The sequence below is a fragment of the Balaenoptera musculus genome, chromosome 6 (genome assembly GCF_009873245.2).
Source record: "Balaenoptera musculus isolate JJ_BM4_2016_0621 chromosome 6, mBalMus1.pri.v3, whole genome shotgun sequence".
NCBI classification, from domain to species: domain Eukaryota; kingdom Metazoa; phylum Chordata; class Mammalia; order Artiodactyla; family Balaenopteridae; genus Balaenoptera; species Balaenoptera musculus.
Genome location: NC_045790.1, coordinates 15,207,072 through 15,227,750, shown reverse-complemented (window position 1 = coordinate 15,227,750; position 20,679 = coordinate 15,207,072). Strand labels below are relative to the sequence as shown.

The 20,679-nt window shown below is 40.4% G+C and overlaps 1 protein-coding gene across 3 annotated transcripts in view; it reads right to left on the bottom strand.

Annotated features, from left to right (window-relative positions):
* LOC118897348 (tumor necrosis factor receptor superfamily member 10A-like) overlaps positions 1–20,679 on the bottom strand; it is a 41,385-nt gene that overhangs the window by 11,726 nt on the left and 8,980 nt on the right. Inside the window, exons 3-8 of one of the 3 annotated variants that reach the window (XM_036856476.1) lie at positions 4,759–4,872; positions 3,881–3,992; positions 3,002–3,075; positions 2,822–2,914; positions 2,249–2,280; positions 1,605–1,787 (exon numbers count right to left, since the gene is read on the bottom strand). In XM_036856476.1, the coding sequence (XP_036712371.1) occupies positions 1,605–1,787; positions 2,249–2,280; positions 2,822–2,914; positions 3,002–3,075; positions 3,881–3,992; positions 4,759–4,872 (608 nt within the window). Of the gene's footprint in view, positions 1–1,604; positions 1,788–2,248; positions 2,281–2,821; positions 3,076–3,880; positions 3,993–4,758; positions 4,873–20,679 lie in introns of all 3 variants that reach the window. The other 2 variants (XM_036856475.1, XM_036856477.1) reach the window with 2 other exon arrangements.

The window sequence follows — 20,679 nt, the reverse complement described above, 5'->3', positions numbered from 1 at the left end:
TTTCTACTCCACCATTATGTTTAATCTCTCAATGTTATCTTCTTTGATAAGAACAATATTGAATATTAACAAGACCTTAATTCTTCCTAGATTAATTTATGAATTTAAGGTAATACAAAATATTTCAATAATTTTTTTAGGCGTGGAGGATATCTTATAAAATAATTCTAAATTTTATCTGGGTAAACAATAAATTTTGAAAAAGTAAGAGGTATTGCTCTCTCAGATATTAAAACATATTAAACAGTTTCATTGGTAAAGTATATAGATGACATATGCATAACGATTTCAGCAAAGAATCACAGAAAATTATCCCTCACAGTTACGTGAAATAAAAAGAACTAAGTGGCTGGAGAAAGATTACAGGATGAGGCTTTCATGACTCACTGAGAAACTTTCTATACTGTTTAAATTTTCTCACTGTGGATATGTATTAACTACTGTGAAAAAATGTGAAAAGTGATTAATCAGGATGGGGGATTATTTGTCTTTTTTGTTTGTTTGCTTCCTTTTATACTTTCTCTTTAAAAAGAATACAGTATATAGTTGACCCTTGAACAACATGGGCTTGAACTGCACAAGTCCATTTACATGTGGATTTTTTTCACTATATGTGCACTACAGTACTATATGATACATAGTTGGTTGAATCTGAGGATGCAGAGCCACGGACATGTGGATTTTGGAGGGTCTGTGTCCCTATCCCCAGCTTTGTTCAAGGGTCAACTGTCAATGCAGGAAAAAACCCCAAAAAGAACACTAGATGGAAAGAGATCATTATCCATGTAAATATTTCACATGTGATAAAGGAGAGGCCAAAAGCAGAGGGAAATGGGAGAAGCAGTTGCTAAATAGGGTTATAGGAAGGAGACAGTGACTCAGAATTCAGGGAGGTCCTCACATCATATCATATCACAAAATAAATTCCAGTTAGGTAAAATTGTTATATGCTAAAAATCATCATTAAATTTTAAAACTCTAAGAAATTAAAGAATTTCATTTTATGTTGTGGGGAATGATTTTCCAACCTTACGAAGAATGAGAAATGTTTGCACAGGTTGACTACTCAATGTCAAAACTGATGAACAGATATGAACCCAAACTGGATGTGCATGTGTGTGTTGACAGTAGAAAAGCACTTCTACAAGTTGACTCCAAAATTCTACTTCTTCTAAGAAGCCACTATACAAATATGATCAACTATCTGGACGAAGATTTATTTTCATGTATGTTCAGTGTAATAATAATTTTGTAATGAATTTGATATTCCTGTTATTACGAGGAATGGCTTACTATATTATTTTACAACTATGCAGTGGAATATTATGCAGCCCTCATTCAATCATTCAACAAATATGGGAGTGCCCACTCTATGCCTCCTTGTTCTAGACTGAGGAAACAGTGAGAACTGGACAGATAATAAATAGCGTAACATTGCATAGAGCTGACAGTCTACCATATCAGGGTAGCAGGTCCCTTTCCCCTTCAGGACCCTGATTTCCCTCTATCACCACTTCCCCATGGGACAGAAGACCTGACCAACATTGGTCTTTCCCTGTTTCTACTGCAGTCCTGGGCAAGAAGAAAGACCACCACAGACTCACCAGTAAATGTTTTGCTTCCTCCGTAGACTGTACCATGACACCTGTCAGCTTGTCCTGCTCCTGGTCTTCTAGGTCCTTCTTGGCCACCAGAATGGACAGCGAATCTCTGTTGATCAGCATGTTGTTGTGGGCATTGTCCAGAGCCCCAGGACCTCTTGGGGGACATGAGCACCAGAAAAAGACCTTGGGAAGGCAAGGAGCTGACTCAGGAGTCCATACCCACAGATCCCTGCAGCGTCTGGGGGACTACGGTGGGTTCTGCCTCCCCACCTACTCCCATTTGTCCCCCCACAAGGTAGGCACAGACTCAGCACATCCAGGGCCCTGCTGATGGCACCAGGACCCTAGTGCTGTGCTAAGGGGGGTTCAGCACCCCTTCCTGACACCCTCCATGCCCCAGGGTGCATCCAGGGTTATGGGGTGAGGGCGCCTCACAAGCAGTAAGAGGGACAGGTTTAGCACTGCCAACCAGCCTTAGGGCTGCTCTCAACAGGCCAGTTGCTCTCCTACAGTCAGCCCAGAGCTCCTAGGCCACTTGAGAGAGCCAGGGACAACAGTATAGGACAAACTGGGGACCGTGTCCACCCAGGACCAAGCAGTTACTGAGGGCCTGATGCCACCAGGTCCTGGAGAAACCAACTCACTTTGTCCACGCACTTAGGGTCCACACCACGACCTAGAAGAGAAGACGCATCCACCTGAGCAGTGCGGAGGGCCCTCTTGCAGCACCTCCCTCCCCAGGGGCAGTGCCAGGGACGGGGTGTGGGCTGGGGACGCAGACACTGAACAAGGAGCCCCGGGCCTGGTGACAGGGAGCGGGCCATTCCAAGTCTGGAGAACCCTCAGGGAGGGAGAAGAGAAGGGGGAAAATGAAATAGAATGAAACCCATGTAAAATCTCTGTGGGGTTCTGCTGAACGACCCTCTCCTCCTGACTCTTGTCACCCAGTCAAGGCGCTGACCACCTCTCTGCCCCGGCTGGGGGTCCTGAAGACATTAAGAACTGACCCTGCCCCCCGCTACACCAGCCTCGGCCAGGGGGGAGAGGCGACCGTCAGCTGAGATGGGGGACGGATGTGATCCCGGCTTCATAGGAGCAGGTGAGGTGGGAGGTGGAGGGGGATCCCGGGGAACAAGATCAGAGCCGGGCCAGGAGGAACCGGAGGAGTGGGGAGATGGAGGGGGGCCAGCGCCTCCCCTTCCCTCCCAGAACCTCACTTCGAATGAAGAACCTCCGGAAAACATATGCGATCAGCACCAGCAGCAGGAGGACACCGGCAGCTACAATTCCGATCACCAGCTGTGAAGCGCCTGAGGAGGGAGAGGGAGTGGTGGGCAGTCTCCGGCTCATGGTCACTGTCTTTCCAGGAACCAGGGCTTCCGCACTGGCCTGGGTATCTGATTTTCGGTCCACACATTTGAGGTTGCTGAAGGGGCTACAGGGTGTGGCCACGACCATCCCATCAGGGCACCTGGGTACAGACACAGGGAGGACATGGAGGGGATCCGTCAGGGAAAGCTGGCTGGATGAGGAGAAAGAGGGAACAATCTCTCACCCAGTGTTCCCTGACAAGACAGTGGAGGAAGGACAGGCTCCTACTGTCTGCAGGGCTGGGTCCCTTCAGTCCCCCTTGTTGGGGGAGAAGGATCTGGGCTTGTGCACTCCAGCCCCCAGGGCTCCTGCTGAGTGTTCAGAGCTGCCCCTTAAGGAGCTGGGCCTTCTCTGCAAGGCCTGCACTGGCCTCCCTGGGCTGCAGGGGAAGCCTGAGTGAAGGGGCATCTCATCCAAGACAAGGGTCAGATGGGTTTGGGCACAAGCCAAGCCTCATCCTCCAGTCAAGCTTTAACACAAGGACCCTCTTGTCCTCCACCTGTTGACTCTTCCTACCAATCACAGCCAGCACTGGAGCATCAGAGAAGAGCTAATTACTATTGGCCCCTAAATCCCCAAAAAGGAAAGATTCAGATCTTATTGGGGAACAAGGGCTGGATGTGAGGCCAGCTGAGTTGGCTCGGGTTTTATGGGAACCTTGAAGGAGCTAAATGCTCAATCTTATTATGACTTGGCTGTGGGCACTTTTGTGTTCATGGGCCCTTTCCTGCATAAAAAAATATTAAAAATTCCATTTTATGACTGAATTGTTATAAAGATGAATATAAGCCCGGCTGCATTCTACTCATTTTTTCCCCTCTGATATCTTTTTAAAAGAAATGAAAACTTCTATTGACTGCATCATGGATGAGCTGTTGGGAACCACCTAGGCTCCCACGTCTCACCCAGTGCTGCACTTCTGGCAGAACTCAGGTGAGTCTTCTTCATGGAAAGTTCCGGGTTTGCACTGACACTGTGTGTCCTTAGTCACCGTGCAAGGGGTCCTCTCTTCTTCACCTGAAGACAAAGGATAAGGTTTGGGGATATGTTTCTCTCGCATGACCTTCAACCCTTCTTCACCAACCAAAAACCCACCCCCTCAGCTCTCCTCAGTTCACTGTAGCTTTGGGGGTCAAATTCTGCAGCAACACATGTGGGGCACATAAAGGACAGCCACTGTTCACCTGTCACCGATACTCAGAGGTATGAGAAAAGGACCATGATTCATTATTTAATGCATTAGGACAAGGAGGGAAATCTTTTAGCTCACAGGGTCAGTAGGAAGGGCCGGGTATAATCTGAGAGACCCTGGATGGAGAGGAACCCTTGGGTGACTTCCCAAAACCTAGCCCTGCTGGAGAAGTGGAGGGGCCCTAAGTTGTAAAGGCTGAAAGAGGCCAAGTCTCTGCCAGGAGCACAGAGCACAGGCTAAGAGGGGCCTGGCCCAGGACTAGACCCACGTCAAAGCTCAAACCTAGCACTTTTCCACTTGGCCAGGCCTTTTCTTATGCTGTAACTATACAGATCCCATCCCTCTCCCCCATGAAAGGACAGATTACTTTCCCACCACTTTCATCTGATGATTTAAAAGATTTACATACTATGTGGCATGCATTATAAAAATAATTTCTATTTTTTGTATTGACCTAAGGCATAGTCATAAAACAGGGTATGATGAAGCCCAAGAAGGACTGGAATTGGAATCCAGATGTCCTGATTCCATGTTGGATACAATTCCCACCTCATCATGCCTGCACTTGTTATGGGTCCGCATGTTCTGTACCTGATTTACAGATTGTACATGGTAAGCAGGAAGGGAGCATATTCCAGTGATTAGTAAAGTCCACTCCATTTGTACAGGATACACAGTTTTTTCCACCTTCTGATACATGGTATCCTAGGAAGGGAGAGAAAATCTGGTGAATGAATCCCGACAGGATTCCCAGGGGCTGGCAGTGGTGACTGGGGGACTCTTCTTTTGGCCATCGCCAGAATCCAAATGGGGAAATTCATTTTACCTGGCATCAGCCAGTTCATCAATTCTGCATCTACTATATACCCTTGACTAACATTGCAACATAAATTTATTACAAGTCAATATGAAATTCAAATATTATAGGAGCCACGTTAAAAGAGCAGAAGGAAACAGCTCAAATTAATTTTAATAATGCATTTTAATCAATATATTCAAAATAATATCACTTAAAGATGTAATAAACATAAAACATTCAAATATTTTACATTAGTTTTTCAAAGTATGTCTTAGAATCCAGGGATTATTTCTCCCTTACATCACTCACTATTTGGAGTAGCCATATTTCAAGTGCTCAATAGTCACATGGACCTAGTGACTACTAAATTGGACAGCACCATCAGGTCCCTAGAGAGTCACAGAAGAAAGTCTTAATCCCTGTCCTCAATGAGTTCCAGGTCAGTGGAAGACACAAACAAGATCAGAAGTAATATGACAATCACAGACAAGCCTTCAGTTAAAGTTCATGCCATCCTCCAACAAAATGGAAGGAAAAATGGGTCCTGTATGTAAAGAGTCAAAGAAAGATCCAAAGAAAGTGTGTCTTTGTGCCTTGGAATACAGAGGCATTCTCCAGGCACTGAGATGAGACCTTGCAGGAGCTGTTGCTGCCTGGGAACGTATGTCCCGAATCATACAAAAATTGTTTTTGGCTTATTTCACATAGCACAACGTTTCTGAGGTTCATCCATGTTGTAACATGTGCCAGAATTTCATCCTTTTTTCAGGCTGAATAATATTCCATTGCATGTATATCAAACATTTAGTTTATCTATTCATCCATGAATGGACACTTGGGCTTCTTCCACTTCCTGGCTATGATGAATATTGCTATGAACTTGGGTGTACTAATATCTCTTTGAGACCTCATTTTTTATTTTTTTAGATATATACCCAGGAGCAGGATTGCTGGATCATACGGTATTTCTATTTTTTAATATTTTGAGGAGCCACCATACTGTTTTCCACAACAGATGCACCATCTTCACAATCTCACCAACAGTGTACAAGGATTGCAATTGTCCACATCCTCACCAACACATTATTTTCTGTTTTGTGATAGTAACCATCAAATTGGTATGAGGTGATAACTCACTGTGGTTTTAATTTGCATTTCTCTTATGATTAATGATGTTGAGCATCTTCCCATATGCTTGTTGGCCATTTGTATATCATCTGTGGAGAAATGTCTAGTTAAGTCCTTTGCCCATCTTTAAATTGGGATGTTTGTCTTTTTGTTCTTGAGTTGTAGGATTGAGTTATATATTGTAGGTATTAAACTGTTATCATTTATTTGATTCACAAATATCTTCTCACATTCTATTGATTGTTTCCTTTGATGCACAGTTTTAAATTTTGATGTACAGAAAGTCCCCTACATACGAACATTCAAGTTGCGAACTTTCAAAGATATGAACATGCTTTTGCATGTCCAATCACATAAGTAAGTTCACGTGTTTGGCATACATTGTCATGTGCGTGCATCCTCTACAAGTGGTTGTGCTTTTGTGTACTTTATTGTACAGTACTGTATAGAATACAGTAGTACAGTATCTTTATTTCAAGCCCAGGATGTCCGGAAGCAAGCGTAAAAGCAGCAGTGATGTATCTGGTAATAAGAAGTGCCAAGCGATAATGATGGAAAGAAAAGTGAAAATAATTGAGAGAGTGGAGCAACAAGAGGAAGAAGAAGTAACTGAAGAACCAAAGAGTTTCATGATGCAGGAAATGGCAAGGGGATTTTCTTTATTTGAGGATTCACTGTTAGTTTTTGAGGCACAGGATCTGAACGTAGATTGGTACACAAAGGCTGCAGCAGCCATTCAGAGTGCAATCCAGCACTACTGTGTCACCTCTGATGAGAAAAAAAAAAAAGCTACTACCCAGACATCACTGGATCAGTTTTTCAAGAGGGTAGCTAGAATTGAGTCTAGCAAGGAATGAGAACCTGCAGCCAAAGGCCCCAGGAATGACCTCTGCCCATCAGTGGGCTGGCACTAGCCCTGTGAACACCTGGGCCCCAGCCCTGCCCACCAGCAGGCTGACATCAGCTCTGAGACATCTTAGGCCCCTCAGCCACACTCTCTGGGATCCAGCCCCACTCACCAGTGGGCTGACACCAGCTTTGGGACACCCCAGACGCTGTAGCTAGCCATGTCAGGAACTGGTCCCACTTCTCAGCAAGTGACACTAACTCTGGGACCCCTGGTCCCACAACCAGCCACCCTGGGACCTTGCTCCAACCACCAGTGGGCCAGAACTAGCCCTGGACTTCCTGGGGCTCCACAGCCAGCCACCTTGTGTCCCAGCCCTGCCCACCAGTGGCAAGCAGACACCACATTAGGCAGGGACTAGCAGCCCACCCATAGTAGTCAGCCTGCCACAACAGAAGGGCCCACACAGCACACATGGGGGCACCCCTAGAGCATGTAGCTCCAGTGATGAAAGGAGAGTGTGCTGCTGGGACATAGGACATCTCCTACAAAATCTTCTCCAAGATTGGGAAATGTAACCAACATACAAATATATAGAAATAAAAACAGCGAATTAGTAAAATGAGGTGACTGAGGAATATGTTCCAAGTGAAGGACCAAGATAAAACCCCAGAATAATTAAGTGAAAATAGAGATAAGCAACCTACCCAATAAAGAGTTCAAGGTAATGATCACAAAGATGGTAAAAGAACTCGGGAGAAGAATGAATGGACACAGTGAGATTTAACAAAGAGTTAGAAAATATAAAGAAGAACCAAACAGAGCTGAAGAATATAATAACTGAAATAAAAAATATATTAGAAGGAATCAACAATAGATTAGATGATACAGAGGAATGGATCAGTGAACTGGAAGACAGAGTAGTAGAAATCACTCAAGTTGCACAAAAAATAGAAAAGAATTTAAAAATACAGGACATTTTAAGAAACCTTGGACAACGTCAAGTATACTAAATTCACATTATAGGGGTCTCAGAAGGAGAATAGAAAGAGGAAAAGGTACAGAGAACATATTTGAAGTCATAATAGCTGAAAATTTCCCTAACCTGGGAAAGGAAACAGACATCCTGGTTCAGGAAGCACAGAGGGTCCCAAACAGGATAAATGCAAAGAGAACCACACCAAGACACACTGAAATTAAAATGGCAAAAATTAAAGATAGAGAACATTAAAAGCAGCAAGGGAAAAGCAACAAGTTACACACAAGGGAACTCCCATAAGACCATCAACTGACTCTTCAGCAGAAACTCTGTAGGGCAGAAAGGAGTGGCACAATACATTTAAAGTGATAAAGGGGAAAAAAACTACAATGAAGAAAACTCTACTTGTCAAGGCTATCATTCAGATTTGAAGGAGATATCAAAAGTTTTACAGACAAGCAAAAGTTAAATGACTTCAGCACCTCCAAACCAGTTTTACAAGAAATGTTAATGGGACTTCTCTCAGCATAATAGAAAAGACCACAACTAGAAACAGGAAAGTTATGAAAGTAAAAAGCTAATTGGTAAAGGCAAATATACAGTAAAGGTTGTAAATCTACTTATAAAACCAGTAGGAAGGCTAAAAGACAAAAGAAGTAAAATCATCTATATCCACCATAAGTAGTTAAGAGATACACAAAACAAAAAGATGTAAAATATGATGTCAAAAAAAGTAAAGATTGGGGGTTGGGGAGTAAAAATACAGTTGCACTGTTGTTAAACTGTGTTCAAATTTAAGAGAGCAGCAACTTAATCATACACACACACACACACACAAACACACACACAGATTGCTATATATAAGCCTCATGGTAACCATATTTCAAAGATTTGTGTTAGATACACACACAAAGGGAAAGTAATCCAAACAAAACACTGAAGATAGTCATCAAATCACAGGGAAGAGAGGAAAAGAAGAAAAAAGGAACAAAAAACTACAAAACAACCCCAAAACAATTAACAAAATGTCAATGCATACATATCTATTGGTAAGTACTTTAAATGTAAATGGACTAAATGCTCCAATCTGCTGCTTACAAGAGACTCACTTCAGCACTAAAGACATTCACACTGAAAGTGAGGGGCTGAGAAAAGGTATTCCATGCAAATGGAAAAGAAAAGAAAGCCAGGGTAGCAATATTAATATCAGACAAAATAGGCTTTAAAACAAAGACTGTTATAAGAGACAAAGAAGGACATTATATAATGATCAAAGGATCAATCCAAGAGGATGATATAACAATTATAAATATATATGCACTCAACATAGGAGCATCTAAATATATAAGGCAAATATTAACAGACACAAAAGGAGAAAATGGCAGTAACAAATTTAGTAGGGGATTTTAACACCCCACTTACATCAATGGACAGATCATCCAGACACAAAATCAATAAGGAAACACTGACCTTAAATGATACATTAGATCCCATCTAATATATATATATATATAGAACATTCCATCCAAAAGCAACAGAGTACACATTCTTTTCAAGTGCACATGGAACATTCTCCAGGATAGATCACATGCTAGCCACAAAACAAGTCTTGGTAAATTTAAGAAAATTGACATTTTATCAATCACCCTTTCCTATCACAATGCTATGAGACCAGAAATCAGCTACAAGAAAAAAAACTGCAAAAAACACAAACAAAGTGAGGATAAATAATACAATACTCAGCAAGCAACAGATCACTGAAGAAATCAAAGAGGAAATTAAAAAATACCTGGAGACAAATGAAAATGAAAACACAATGACCCAAAATGTATGGGATGCAGCAAAAGCAGTTCTAAGAGGGAAGTTTATAGCATTTCAATCTCACCTCAGGAAACAAGAAAAATCTCAAATAATCTAACCTTACACCTAAAGGAGGTAGAAAAAGAACAAACAAAACCCAAAGTTAGTAGAAGGAAAGAAATCATGAAGATCAGATCAGAAATAAATGTAATAGAGATTTTAAAAACAATAGAAAAAAATCAATGAAACTAAGAGCTGGTTCTTTGAAAAGATAAACAAAATTGATAAACCTTTAGCCAAACGCATTAAGAAAAAAAGAGAAAGGGCCCAAATCTATAAAATCAGGAATGAAAAAGGAAAAGGTACAACTGACACCACAGAAATACAAAAGATCATAAGAGATTACAACAAACAATTATACAGCAATAAAATAGAAAAACCTCTAAAAAAATAGAAAAAATCCTAGAAATGTCCAATCTCTCAAGACTGAATCAGACAGAAATAGAAATTTTGAAGAGACCAATTACCAGTAATGAAATTAAATCAATAATTTAAAAATTCCAACAAACAAAATTCCAGGACCAGATAGCTTCACAGGGGAATTCTACCAAACATTTAGAGAAGAGTTAACACTCATCCTTCTCAAACTATTCCAAAAAATTGCAGAGGAAGAAATACTTCTGAACTCGTACTGTGAGGCCAGCATCACCCTGATACAAAAACCAGACAAATGTATGGGAAAAATTACAGTCCAATATCACTGATGAACATAGATGCAAAAATCCTCGGTAAAATATAAGCAAACCAAATCCAACAATACATTCAAAGGATCATACACCATGATCAATTGAGATTTATCCCAAGGATGCAAAGATGGTTCAATACATGACGTAATACACCACATTAGCAAACTGAAGAATAAAAACCATCTCAATCGAGGCAGAAAAAGCTTTTGACACAATTCAACATCCATATATGATAAAAACTCTCAACAAAGTGGATATAGAGGGTACACACCTCAATATTATAAAGGCCATATACGACAAGCCCACAACTACCATCATACTCAATGGTGAAAAGCTGAAAGCATTTCCTCTAAGATCAGGAACAAGAAAAAGATGCCCACTCTTGCCCCTTTTATTCAACGTACTACTGGAAGTTCTAGCCATAGCAATCAGACAAGAAAAAGAAATAAAAGGCATCCAAATTGGAAGAGAAGAAGCAAAACTGTCACTGTTTGCCGATGACATGATATTATACATAGAAAATTCTGAAGACATCACCAAAAAACTACTAGAGCTCATCAATGAATTCTGTAAAGTTGCAGGATACACAATTAATATAGAGAAATCTGTTGTTTCTATACACTATCAATGAACTATCAGAAATAGAAATTACAAAACAATCCCATTTACTATTGCATCAAAAAGAATAAAATAACTAGGAATAAATCTAAGTAAGGAGGTAAATGAAATGTACTTGGAAAACTAAGACACTGATGAAAGAAACTGAAGTCAACACAAAGAGATGGAAAGGTATACCATGGTCATATGTTGGAAGAATTAATATTGTTAAAATGACAACACTACCTGAGGAAATCTACAGATTCAATGCAATTCCTATCAAAACACCAGTGACATTTTTCACAGAAATAGAAAAAATAATTCTAAAATTTTTAATGAAACACAAAAGTCCCTAAATAGCCAAAACAATTTTGAGAAAGAACAAAGCTGGAGGTATCACACTCCCTGATTTCAAACTACACTACAAAGCTACAGCCATCAAAACAGTATGGTACTGGCACAAAAACAGACACATAGATCAATGGAATAAAACAGAGAGTCCAAAAATAAACCCACACTTATATAGACAATTAATCTATGACAAAAGAGGCAAGAATATACAATAGGAACAAACACGCCTCTTCAATAAATGGTGTTGGGAAAACTGTAAGGCTACATATAAACTGGACTACCTTCTCACACCATATAAAAATTTAAATTCAAAATGGTTTAAAGACTTTAATGTAACACCTGAAACCACAAAACCTTCAGAAGAAAGCATCAGGAGTTCACTCTTTGACATCAGTCTTAGCAATATTTTTTTGGATACATCTCCTCAGGCAAGGGAAACAAAAGCATAAACAAATGGGACTATATCAAACTAGGATATATTTTTTGATATAATATATATAAATATATATATTTTTCCTTTGGTCCCTCGTTCCTCTCCTACTTGGATAACTGTGGTAATTCTAAAGCTAATACATACCAATGAGTGCTGACCCCCTTGGGGGTGGTGCATGCATTTATCAGCTCAAAAGCAACTTGGTCAGCCTCCCCACTAGCCCCAGTGAGGGCGGTGCTGCCGGCTTCGGTGACTCTAGGTAACATCAGCCCATTGCAGGCCCCATGGGGGCCATGACCCATTCAAAAGTCTGCCCTATCAACTTTCGATGGTAGTAGCTGCCTGGACAGTGGTGACCATGGGTGATGGGGGATCAGGGTTTGAATCCAGAGAGGGAGGCAAGGAAAGCAGCAGGCATGCAAATTCCCCACTCCCAACCTGGGGAAGTAGTATCGAAAAAAGTAAAAAAAACACAAACCCAGCACGTAAGACATGATTCATCACATACAAGGACAAGGGATTCTCAATAAGGTATTAGCTGATTTCTCATCAGAAATAATGGAGGCCAGAAGGCAGTGGAGGGACAAATATAAAGTGCTGAAGGAAAAAAAAACAAAAACAAAAAACAACTTGTCAACCATGAAGTTCTATATTCAGCAGACTGCTAGCCGATTTCTGGATTTTGGACTTGCCAGCTTCCACAACTGCATGAGCAATTCTTGAAAATAGTTCTCTATCTATACATACACTCTCTATTGGTTCTTTTTCTCTGGATAATTCTTACTAAAACAAATTTTTGGTACTGAGAGCGATTCTAGCAGAACAGAATCTTAAGGATGATGGGTTAGAATTGGTTCTCTAATCTGCTTAGATTTAAACACACTGATGCCTTTATTTCCTATAATAAAGAGTGCATGGCCAAGGGGGAGGGGAGTGGGAGAGGGTTGGATTGGGAGTTTGGGAATAGCAGATACAAACTGGTATATATAGAATGGATAAACAATAATGTCCTATTGTATGGCACAGGGAAGTATATTCAATATCCGGTGATAAAATATAATGGAAAACAATATGAAAAAGAATGTATATATATGTATAACTGAGCCACTTGCCATACAGCTGTAATTAACACATTATAATTCAACTATACTTCAATAAAATTTAAATTAAGAAAAAGGAGTGCACGGATAGTCCATGGATTGATGTCACAATAGAGATATGCAAAATATCACCCCTGGATCTTCTAATCAAATAAGAGACAAGGTCTCTTAAAGGCACATGAAAAGATGCTCAACATAGCTAATTATTAGAGACATGCAAATAAAAACAATGAGATATCACCTCACACCAGTAAGAATGGCCATCATTAAAAAATCTACAAACAATAAATGCTGGAGAGGGTGTGGAGAAAAAGGAATCCTTCTGTACTGTTGGTGGGAATGTAAATTGGTACAGACACTATGGAGAACAGTATGGAGGTTCCTTAAAAAAACTAAAAATAGAGCTACTGTATGATCCAGCGATCCCACTCCTGGGCATATATCTGGAGAAAAACATGGTTTGAAAGGATACATTCACTCCAATGTTCATTGCAGCACTGTTTACAATAGCCAAGACACGGAAGCAACCTAAATGTCCAAAAACACATGAATGGGTAAAGAAGATGTGGTAAATATATACAATGGAGTATTACCCAGCCATGAAAAGGAACAAAATAGTGACATCTGCAGCAATGCGGATGGACCTGGAGATTATCATACTAAGTGAAGTAAGTCAGACAGAGAAAGACAAATATCATATGATATTGCTTATATGCAGAATCTTAAAAAAAAAGTGATACAAATGAACTTATTTACAAAACAGAAACAGACTCACAGACTTAGAAAATGAACTTATGGTTACTGGGGGGAAGGGTGCAGGGGGGGAGGGATAGACTGGGAATTTGGGATTGACATGTACACACTGCTATATTTAAAATAGATAACCAACAAGAACCTACTGTAAAACAAAAATTAAAATTCAGAAGTAAAATTGCAATTTCTCCCCTTTACAAAGTCTTAGAGGTTAACACTATAAAGAGTTTTTGATGAATACCCTTTTACGACCTTCTCTTATGTGTACTACCTTTATAACTAAAAAACGGTAATTCCCCCCCCCCCCACTCTCCCCGGCCCTTGGCGATCATCTTCCTACTTTCTGTTTCTATGATTTTGAGTACTTTAAATACTTTCTCTGAGTGGAACCGTACAGTATTTGTCCTTTTGTGACTGGCTATTTGTTGTAGCATGTGACAGGATTTCCCTCCTTTTCAAGGCTACATAATATTCCATTGTATGTATATAACACATTTTCTTTATCCATTCAACTGTTGGTGAACATTTGGGTTGCTCTCACCTCTTGGCTATTGTGAATAATGCAGCTCATATATGAAGGAGTATGCAAATATCTGTTTGAGATCCTGCTTTCAATTCTTTTGGGCATATTCCCAGAAGTGGAAATGGTGGATCATATGGTGATTCTATTTTAATCTTTCTTTAGGAGTCTTCATACTGTTTTCCATAATGACTGCATCATTTTACATTCCTACCAATAGTGCACAAGGGCTCCAGTCCTTCCACATCCTCACCAACACTTGTCATTTTCTGTTCTTTTGATAGTGGCTATCCTAATGGATGTAAAGTGATATCTCATTGTGGTTTTGATTTGCATTTCTCTTATGATTAGTGAAGTTGAGCATCTTTTCATATGTTCATTAACCATTTTTTTTGTCTTCTTTGGAGAATTGTCTATCCAAGAACTTTGCCCATTTTTAAATTAGGTTATCTTTGTTGTTGTTGTTGAGTGGTAAAAGTTCCTTATATACCCTGGATATTAACCCCTTATCAGATATACAACTTGCAAATATTTTCTCCCATTCAGTAGGCTGTCTTTTCACTCTGTTGATTGTTTCTTATGATGCACAGTTTTAGAGTTTTATGTAGTTCCACTTGTCTTTTTTTTGTTTTTGTTGCTGATTCCTTTGAACATTGTTATAAAACTAATGAACAAAATGAGATTGGCTGCCTGCTTTTAATTTTGCTGGACAAAATGGGGGTAGAAAACAATGAGCTCAAGGATTTTAATTCCCAGCTTAAGCACTGCATAAATGACATGACAGCTTCTATGTCTGCCCTGAAAGAGACACTTGTTTCCTGTAACTGCAGAGGTGAGTGTGCTGAAAACCAAACCCAGTATCTAGTGGCTGAATCACAATACAAATTGTTCAGTACACGCCAAAAGAGCTGCTTGATTTTTCCAATTTAAACAGAATCTCGGGAATATGTGTGGGATGGATATTAAGGTTGTGGAATAATGGTAGAAAGAACATAAAGTTGGATTCGGCCACATTTATTGATATGGGTCAACTAATGTTGCAATTTGGGAGTTACAAAGGGCTCTAATTGTTTGTTTGTTTGGTCAGTTTGTTGGCTGGCTGAAACATTGACTAAAAAGTAGCTCACAGTAAATGAAGTTGAAATGCCAGACCTGCCTTCCTATACTACAGAGGAAGGGAAAGACTCAAAGAAATTGGAATGTTAGAGTGGGTTTGACATTTAAGACCTGCTCACACACTCTGGGATGGTCCAGAGGACACGTCTTTCACTAGTACTCTGGGAAATAAATTTGTGAAGGATCCCTAGCATCCTTGAAGAGCTCTGTGATTGCTCTTCTCTGTAGACCAGAAAGTACTGTGGGAACTGCGGCTACTGAACTGGGAAATCTAAATATAATGAGGGTAATTGGATGCCAAGGTGGCAGGGGCCAAGTGGTGGCACTCAATGGCCAAACGTAAGGTGGGTGTGGTTATTTAATGGACAGCAGAGTCAAAGTAGTGCTCAGAATAGTCTTACTCACAGAAACCTATGACATTGGCAAGTTGATTATGGCGTTCCTAGAACTGAAATATATAGAAAAGTCTACTAAATTTGTACATGATATGTATAAGTAGAAAAATTCTAGGTCAAGTGATCAAAAGTCTAACTTGAATCATAAAAACAGAGTCATGTCCCCTCAATCAATTCCCATCCTCTTTACAGACCTAGAACTCTTCAAATGAAGGAGAATCTGGGTACCCTTGAGGAAAAACCCTGGTATACTGCCAAAAGTTTATATTGTTAATCTTTCTCTGAGCTTTCCCCAAAGGGACCTACAGTCTTTTACCAGACTGACTGTGCTTTGGGGAAAAGGAAATAATCAGACCTTTCAGAGATCACTGGACACTGGCTTTGAACTGACACCAATTCCAGAAGACCCAAACCATCACCATGGTCCACAAGTCAGAATAGGGGCTTATGAAGGTCTGGTGAACAATGGAGTTTTAGCTCAGGTCCATCTCACAGTGGGTCCAGTGGGCCCCCAAATACATCATGCCATGATTTCTCCAGTTCTGAAATGCATAATTGGAAGAGACATACTCAGCAACTGGCAGAATCCTTATATTAGTTTCCTGAGATGTAGAATGAGGGTTATTAGGTGGGAAAGACCAAGTGGAAGCCACTAGAACTGCCTCTACCTAGAAAAATGGTAAACCAAAAGCAATACTGCATTTCTGGAGAGACTGCAGAAATCAGTGCCACCATCCAGGACTTGAAGGATGCATCCCCATCCATTTTGTCTATCTGGCCTGTGAAGAAGACAGATGGATCTTGGAGAATGACAGTGGATTATTGTAAGCTCAACCATCGCAACTGCAGCACCAGATGTGGTTTCATTGTGAAAGCAAATTAACACATCCTCTGGTACCTGGTATGCAGCCATTGATCTGACAAATGCTTTTTTCTTCATATTTGTTAGTAAAGACCACCAACCAGCAAGTCCAGCAATATACCTACACTGTCCTGCCTCAGAGGTACATCAGCCCTCCAGTCCTGTGTCATAATATAGTTCACAAGGTCTTGATGTCCTTTCCCTTATACACAACATCACACTGGTTCATTACATCGATAATGTTATGCTGATTGGACCTAGTGAGCAAGGAGTAGTAAGTACTCTGTTAAGATATTTGTATATTAAAGAGTGGGAAAGAAATCCAACAAAGATTCAGGGGCCTCCTGCCTCATTGAAATGTCTAGGGGTCCTGTGGTGTGGGGCATGTTGAGATATCCTTTCTAAGGTAACATATATAAATGTTCCCTCTGGCTCCCCCTACAACCGATAAAGAGGTACAACATTTAATGGGCTTCTTTCGGTTTCAGAGGTGACATATTCCTCATTTTGTTGTGTTATTCCAGCCTATTACTGAGTGACCCAAAAAGCTGCTAATTTTGAGCGGTGTCCAGAACAAGAGAATGCTGTGCAGGTTGATTACACTGGACTACTTCCATCATGAAAAGGGGCAACATTTTGTTCCTACTGGAATAGACACTCTGAAGATGAATTTACCTTTCCTACATGCAATGCTTCTGCCAAAACTACCATCCATGGACTTACAGAATACCTATCCACCGCTGTGGTATGCCTCGCACCATTGATCTGACCAAGGAACTCACTTGACAGTAAGTGAAGTGCAGCAATGGAATTACCATGGAATGGAATGGAATTCCTTCCATTCTCAAGGAATTCCATGGTCTTATCATGCTCTCCACCATCTTGAATCATCTGGCTTGATAGAATGGTGGAATGACCTTTCGAAGACTCAGTTACAATGCCAGCTAGATGGCAATACCTTGTAAGATTGGGAGAAGGTTTTCCATAAGGCCGTATACGTTCTGAATCAGCATCCAATGTATAATATTTTCTTCCATGGCCAGCATTTATGGATCCAGGAACCAAGGAGTGGAAATGGGAGTGTTACTACTCACTATTACCTCTAACTATACACTCGCCAAAATTTTGCTTCTTGTTCCCATGACTTTATGCTCTGCTGGCCTAGAGGTTTAGTTCTAAAGGGAGGAATGTTTCCACCAGAAGACACAACGATGATTCAATTGAACTGGCAGTTAAGAATGCCACCCAGCCACGTAGGGCTTTTCATGTCTCTGAATTAGCAGGCAAAGAAGTTACTGTGCTGACCCTGACTGCCAAGGGGAAATTGAACTACTACTACACAATGAAGGTAAGGAAGATCATGTCTAGAATCCAAAAGATCCCTTAGGGTGTTTCTTAGAATTACCGTGCGTTGTGATTAAAGTCAATGGAAATCTATAACAATTCGATTCAGGCAGGACTAATGCCTTAGACCCCTCAGGAATGAAGGCTTGGCTCACTCTAACATGCATAGAGCCATGATCAGCTAAGATGCTTGCTGAGGGCAGGGAAAATGGAATGGGTAGTAGAAGATGGTTTAAATACCAGCTATGACTGCATGACCAGTTATGGAAACAAGGGCTGTAATTGTTATAAATGTCTTCTTTATTATGTTATGCTTGTGCTCTTGTATTTATATATGTTAAGCAAATATCTTTGCTTTCTTTCCTCTCTTATTCCCTTATCATATAACATAAGATATATTGACTTTATATCATAGTATTTAAGTATTGTTAACTTACATCATAGTATTTAAGTTATGAGATATCACGGAGAAGAGTAAAAGTCACCCAAGGACATTGCATCCTCTTCTAAAGAAAATATAGGTGTGTTTTCAGATGTATGCAGCAGTGTTGGATCATGTTAGAACTATGACCTTGTTGTTGTCTCTATTTGAAGATTGAGTATGGTCAAAAAGATTTTAAATCTTTAAAATTTTTCTATTTGTTTTCCAGAGAAATAGAACCAATAGAGAGAAACGGAGTGTGTGTGTGTGTGTATGTGTGTGTGTGTGTGTGTGTGTGTTCGTGTGTGTATAGAAAGAAAAAGATATTTTAAGGAACTGGTTCACACAGGGTAGGCAGACAGGGAAGAGTTGCAGTTTGATTCTGAAGGCACTCTACTGTCAGAATTCCCTCTTCCTCCAGAAAGGTGAATCTTTTTCTATTAAGACTTTCAACGGATTGGATGAAGCTCACCCACATTAAGGAGGGTAATATGCTTCACTCAAAGTCTACTGATTTAAATGTTATCTTATCTAAAAAACTACCTTCACAGAAACATTAGAAAGTATTTGACCAATTATCTGGGTACCGTGACCTAAATAAGTTGACACATCAAATTAACCATTTAGACAAGCCCACCCCTTGTCAACTTGACACCAATACACATCTCCAGAAGATCCCTGTTAATGGGCGCACAATGTACAAAGATGTGATCTCTGAAGACAATATATAAGAGCAGAGATGGAGATGTATAGGAGCACAGTGTTTGGATTCCATTGAAATGTTATCAGCATTATAAAAACTAGATTTTTATCAGTTTAAGATGGTAATTCTAATCTCCATGGTAACCACTAAGAAAATAACTAAAAAATACACAGAAAAGGAAAGAAGAAGGGAATTGAAATAGTACTAAAAAAATAAACCAAATTTTTTAAAAGGCAGTCATGGAGAAATTGAGGAACAAAATACATAAGACATAAAGAATTAAATACCTAAGAGCAGAAGTAAGTTTTACCTTATCAGTAATAGTGTTAAATGTAAATAATTTAAACTCTCCAATTAAAAGGTAGAGATGGTCAGAATGCGGACAGAAAAACAAAAACCATAATTCTTCTACATGTTGTCCGTGAGTCCCCTGATTTATTTTTATCAATATTGAATATACTCTAAAAACCCTACCTTACAGAAAACTTAATAATGTATTATCATGATGACAATTTATATCAATGATAAAAATGTGATTATTTAATAATGGTGCTGGGGCAACTAAGAAGACTACTGGAAAACAATGAAATGTCTTTCTTACTCTCTTCTTATAAGAAAATAAAATCTGGGTGAATCAATGACTTAATTATAAAATAGAAAATCACAAAACTACTGCAAATATATATGAGAAATTTCTCTTACAATTTTATAAAGAGAAAGAATTATCTCAGTATATCCCTCATCCTTCCTAATCTGCCCATGGCTCTGTTCACCACCATATTCAAGCCCACCCATCTTGACCCCGGACCACAGCAACAGGTGCTGGAAGCCTTTGTGCATTTAGTTTCGTTTGTGTGTTTGGTTGGGGCTAAGCTCTTCCCTCTCCACATCCTGACACTTTGACAAGCCCACACTGAACATCGAATGGAAAGGCACAAGAGTCTTTCTTATGATGCTCATGGAAATACACAGTCTTAAAGGATTTTTAAGCACCCCTCAGTGCTACTCTTGCCAACTCTGGAAGCCCTTGTGCAGAAAATCAATTTCTAACTCACTTTCCTTCTTGGGGTAAAGGAAACACGTGCAAAACAAAAACCCCAGTCAACCACCCTGCCAGGCATGGTTCCTGCTGTTTTCCTGTGGCTCATAGAACCACATGGAACACAGATATCACACCAGGTAGAAGAACCAGGGATGCACTTCACAGACATGCCCTGGAAGGCTCTCCACCTGTTTCTGGTCTTGCCCCCTTTCAATGCAAGAGTGTGCTCTTATCCCATTGGTCCTCTGCCTAAAACAAACCTGATTCCTTCAGTCTTTTGCTTAAAACTTTTTGGAGATGTCCCTTACTAACAAAATAAAACCCATGCTCCCTCCACGGTGTCCAGGACCCCGTGTGATCTCCTCCCACCTGTCCTGTTGACCTCTCCACCCTCCACTCACCCCAGCTGCCCCCTAGCTTTGCTCAAACAAGCCCAGCCCTGCCCCCTGGGGTGACAGTTCCGGGGGGCCCCCTCAGGAGCACTCTACCTGGCTCTCTGCACCAAAGTCACCAACCCCAGGAGGCCTCACCAACCCCGACTCTGTCCCACCCATCATTCAATTAACCTCACAGTTC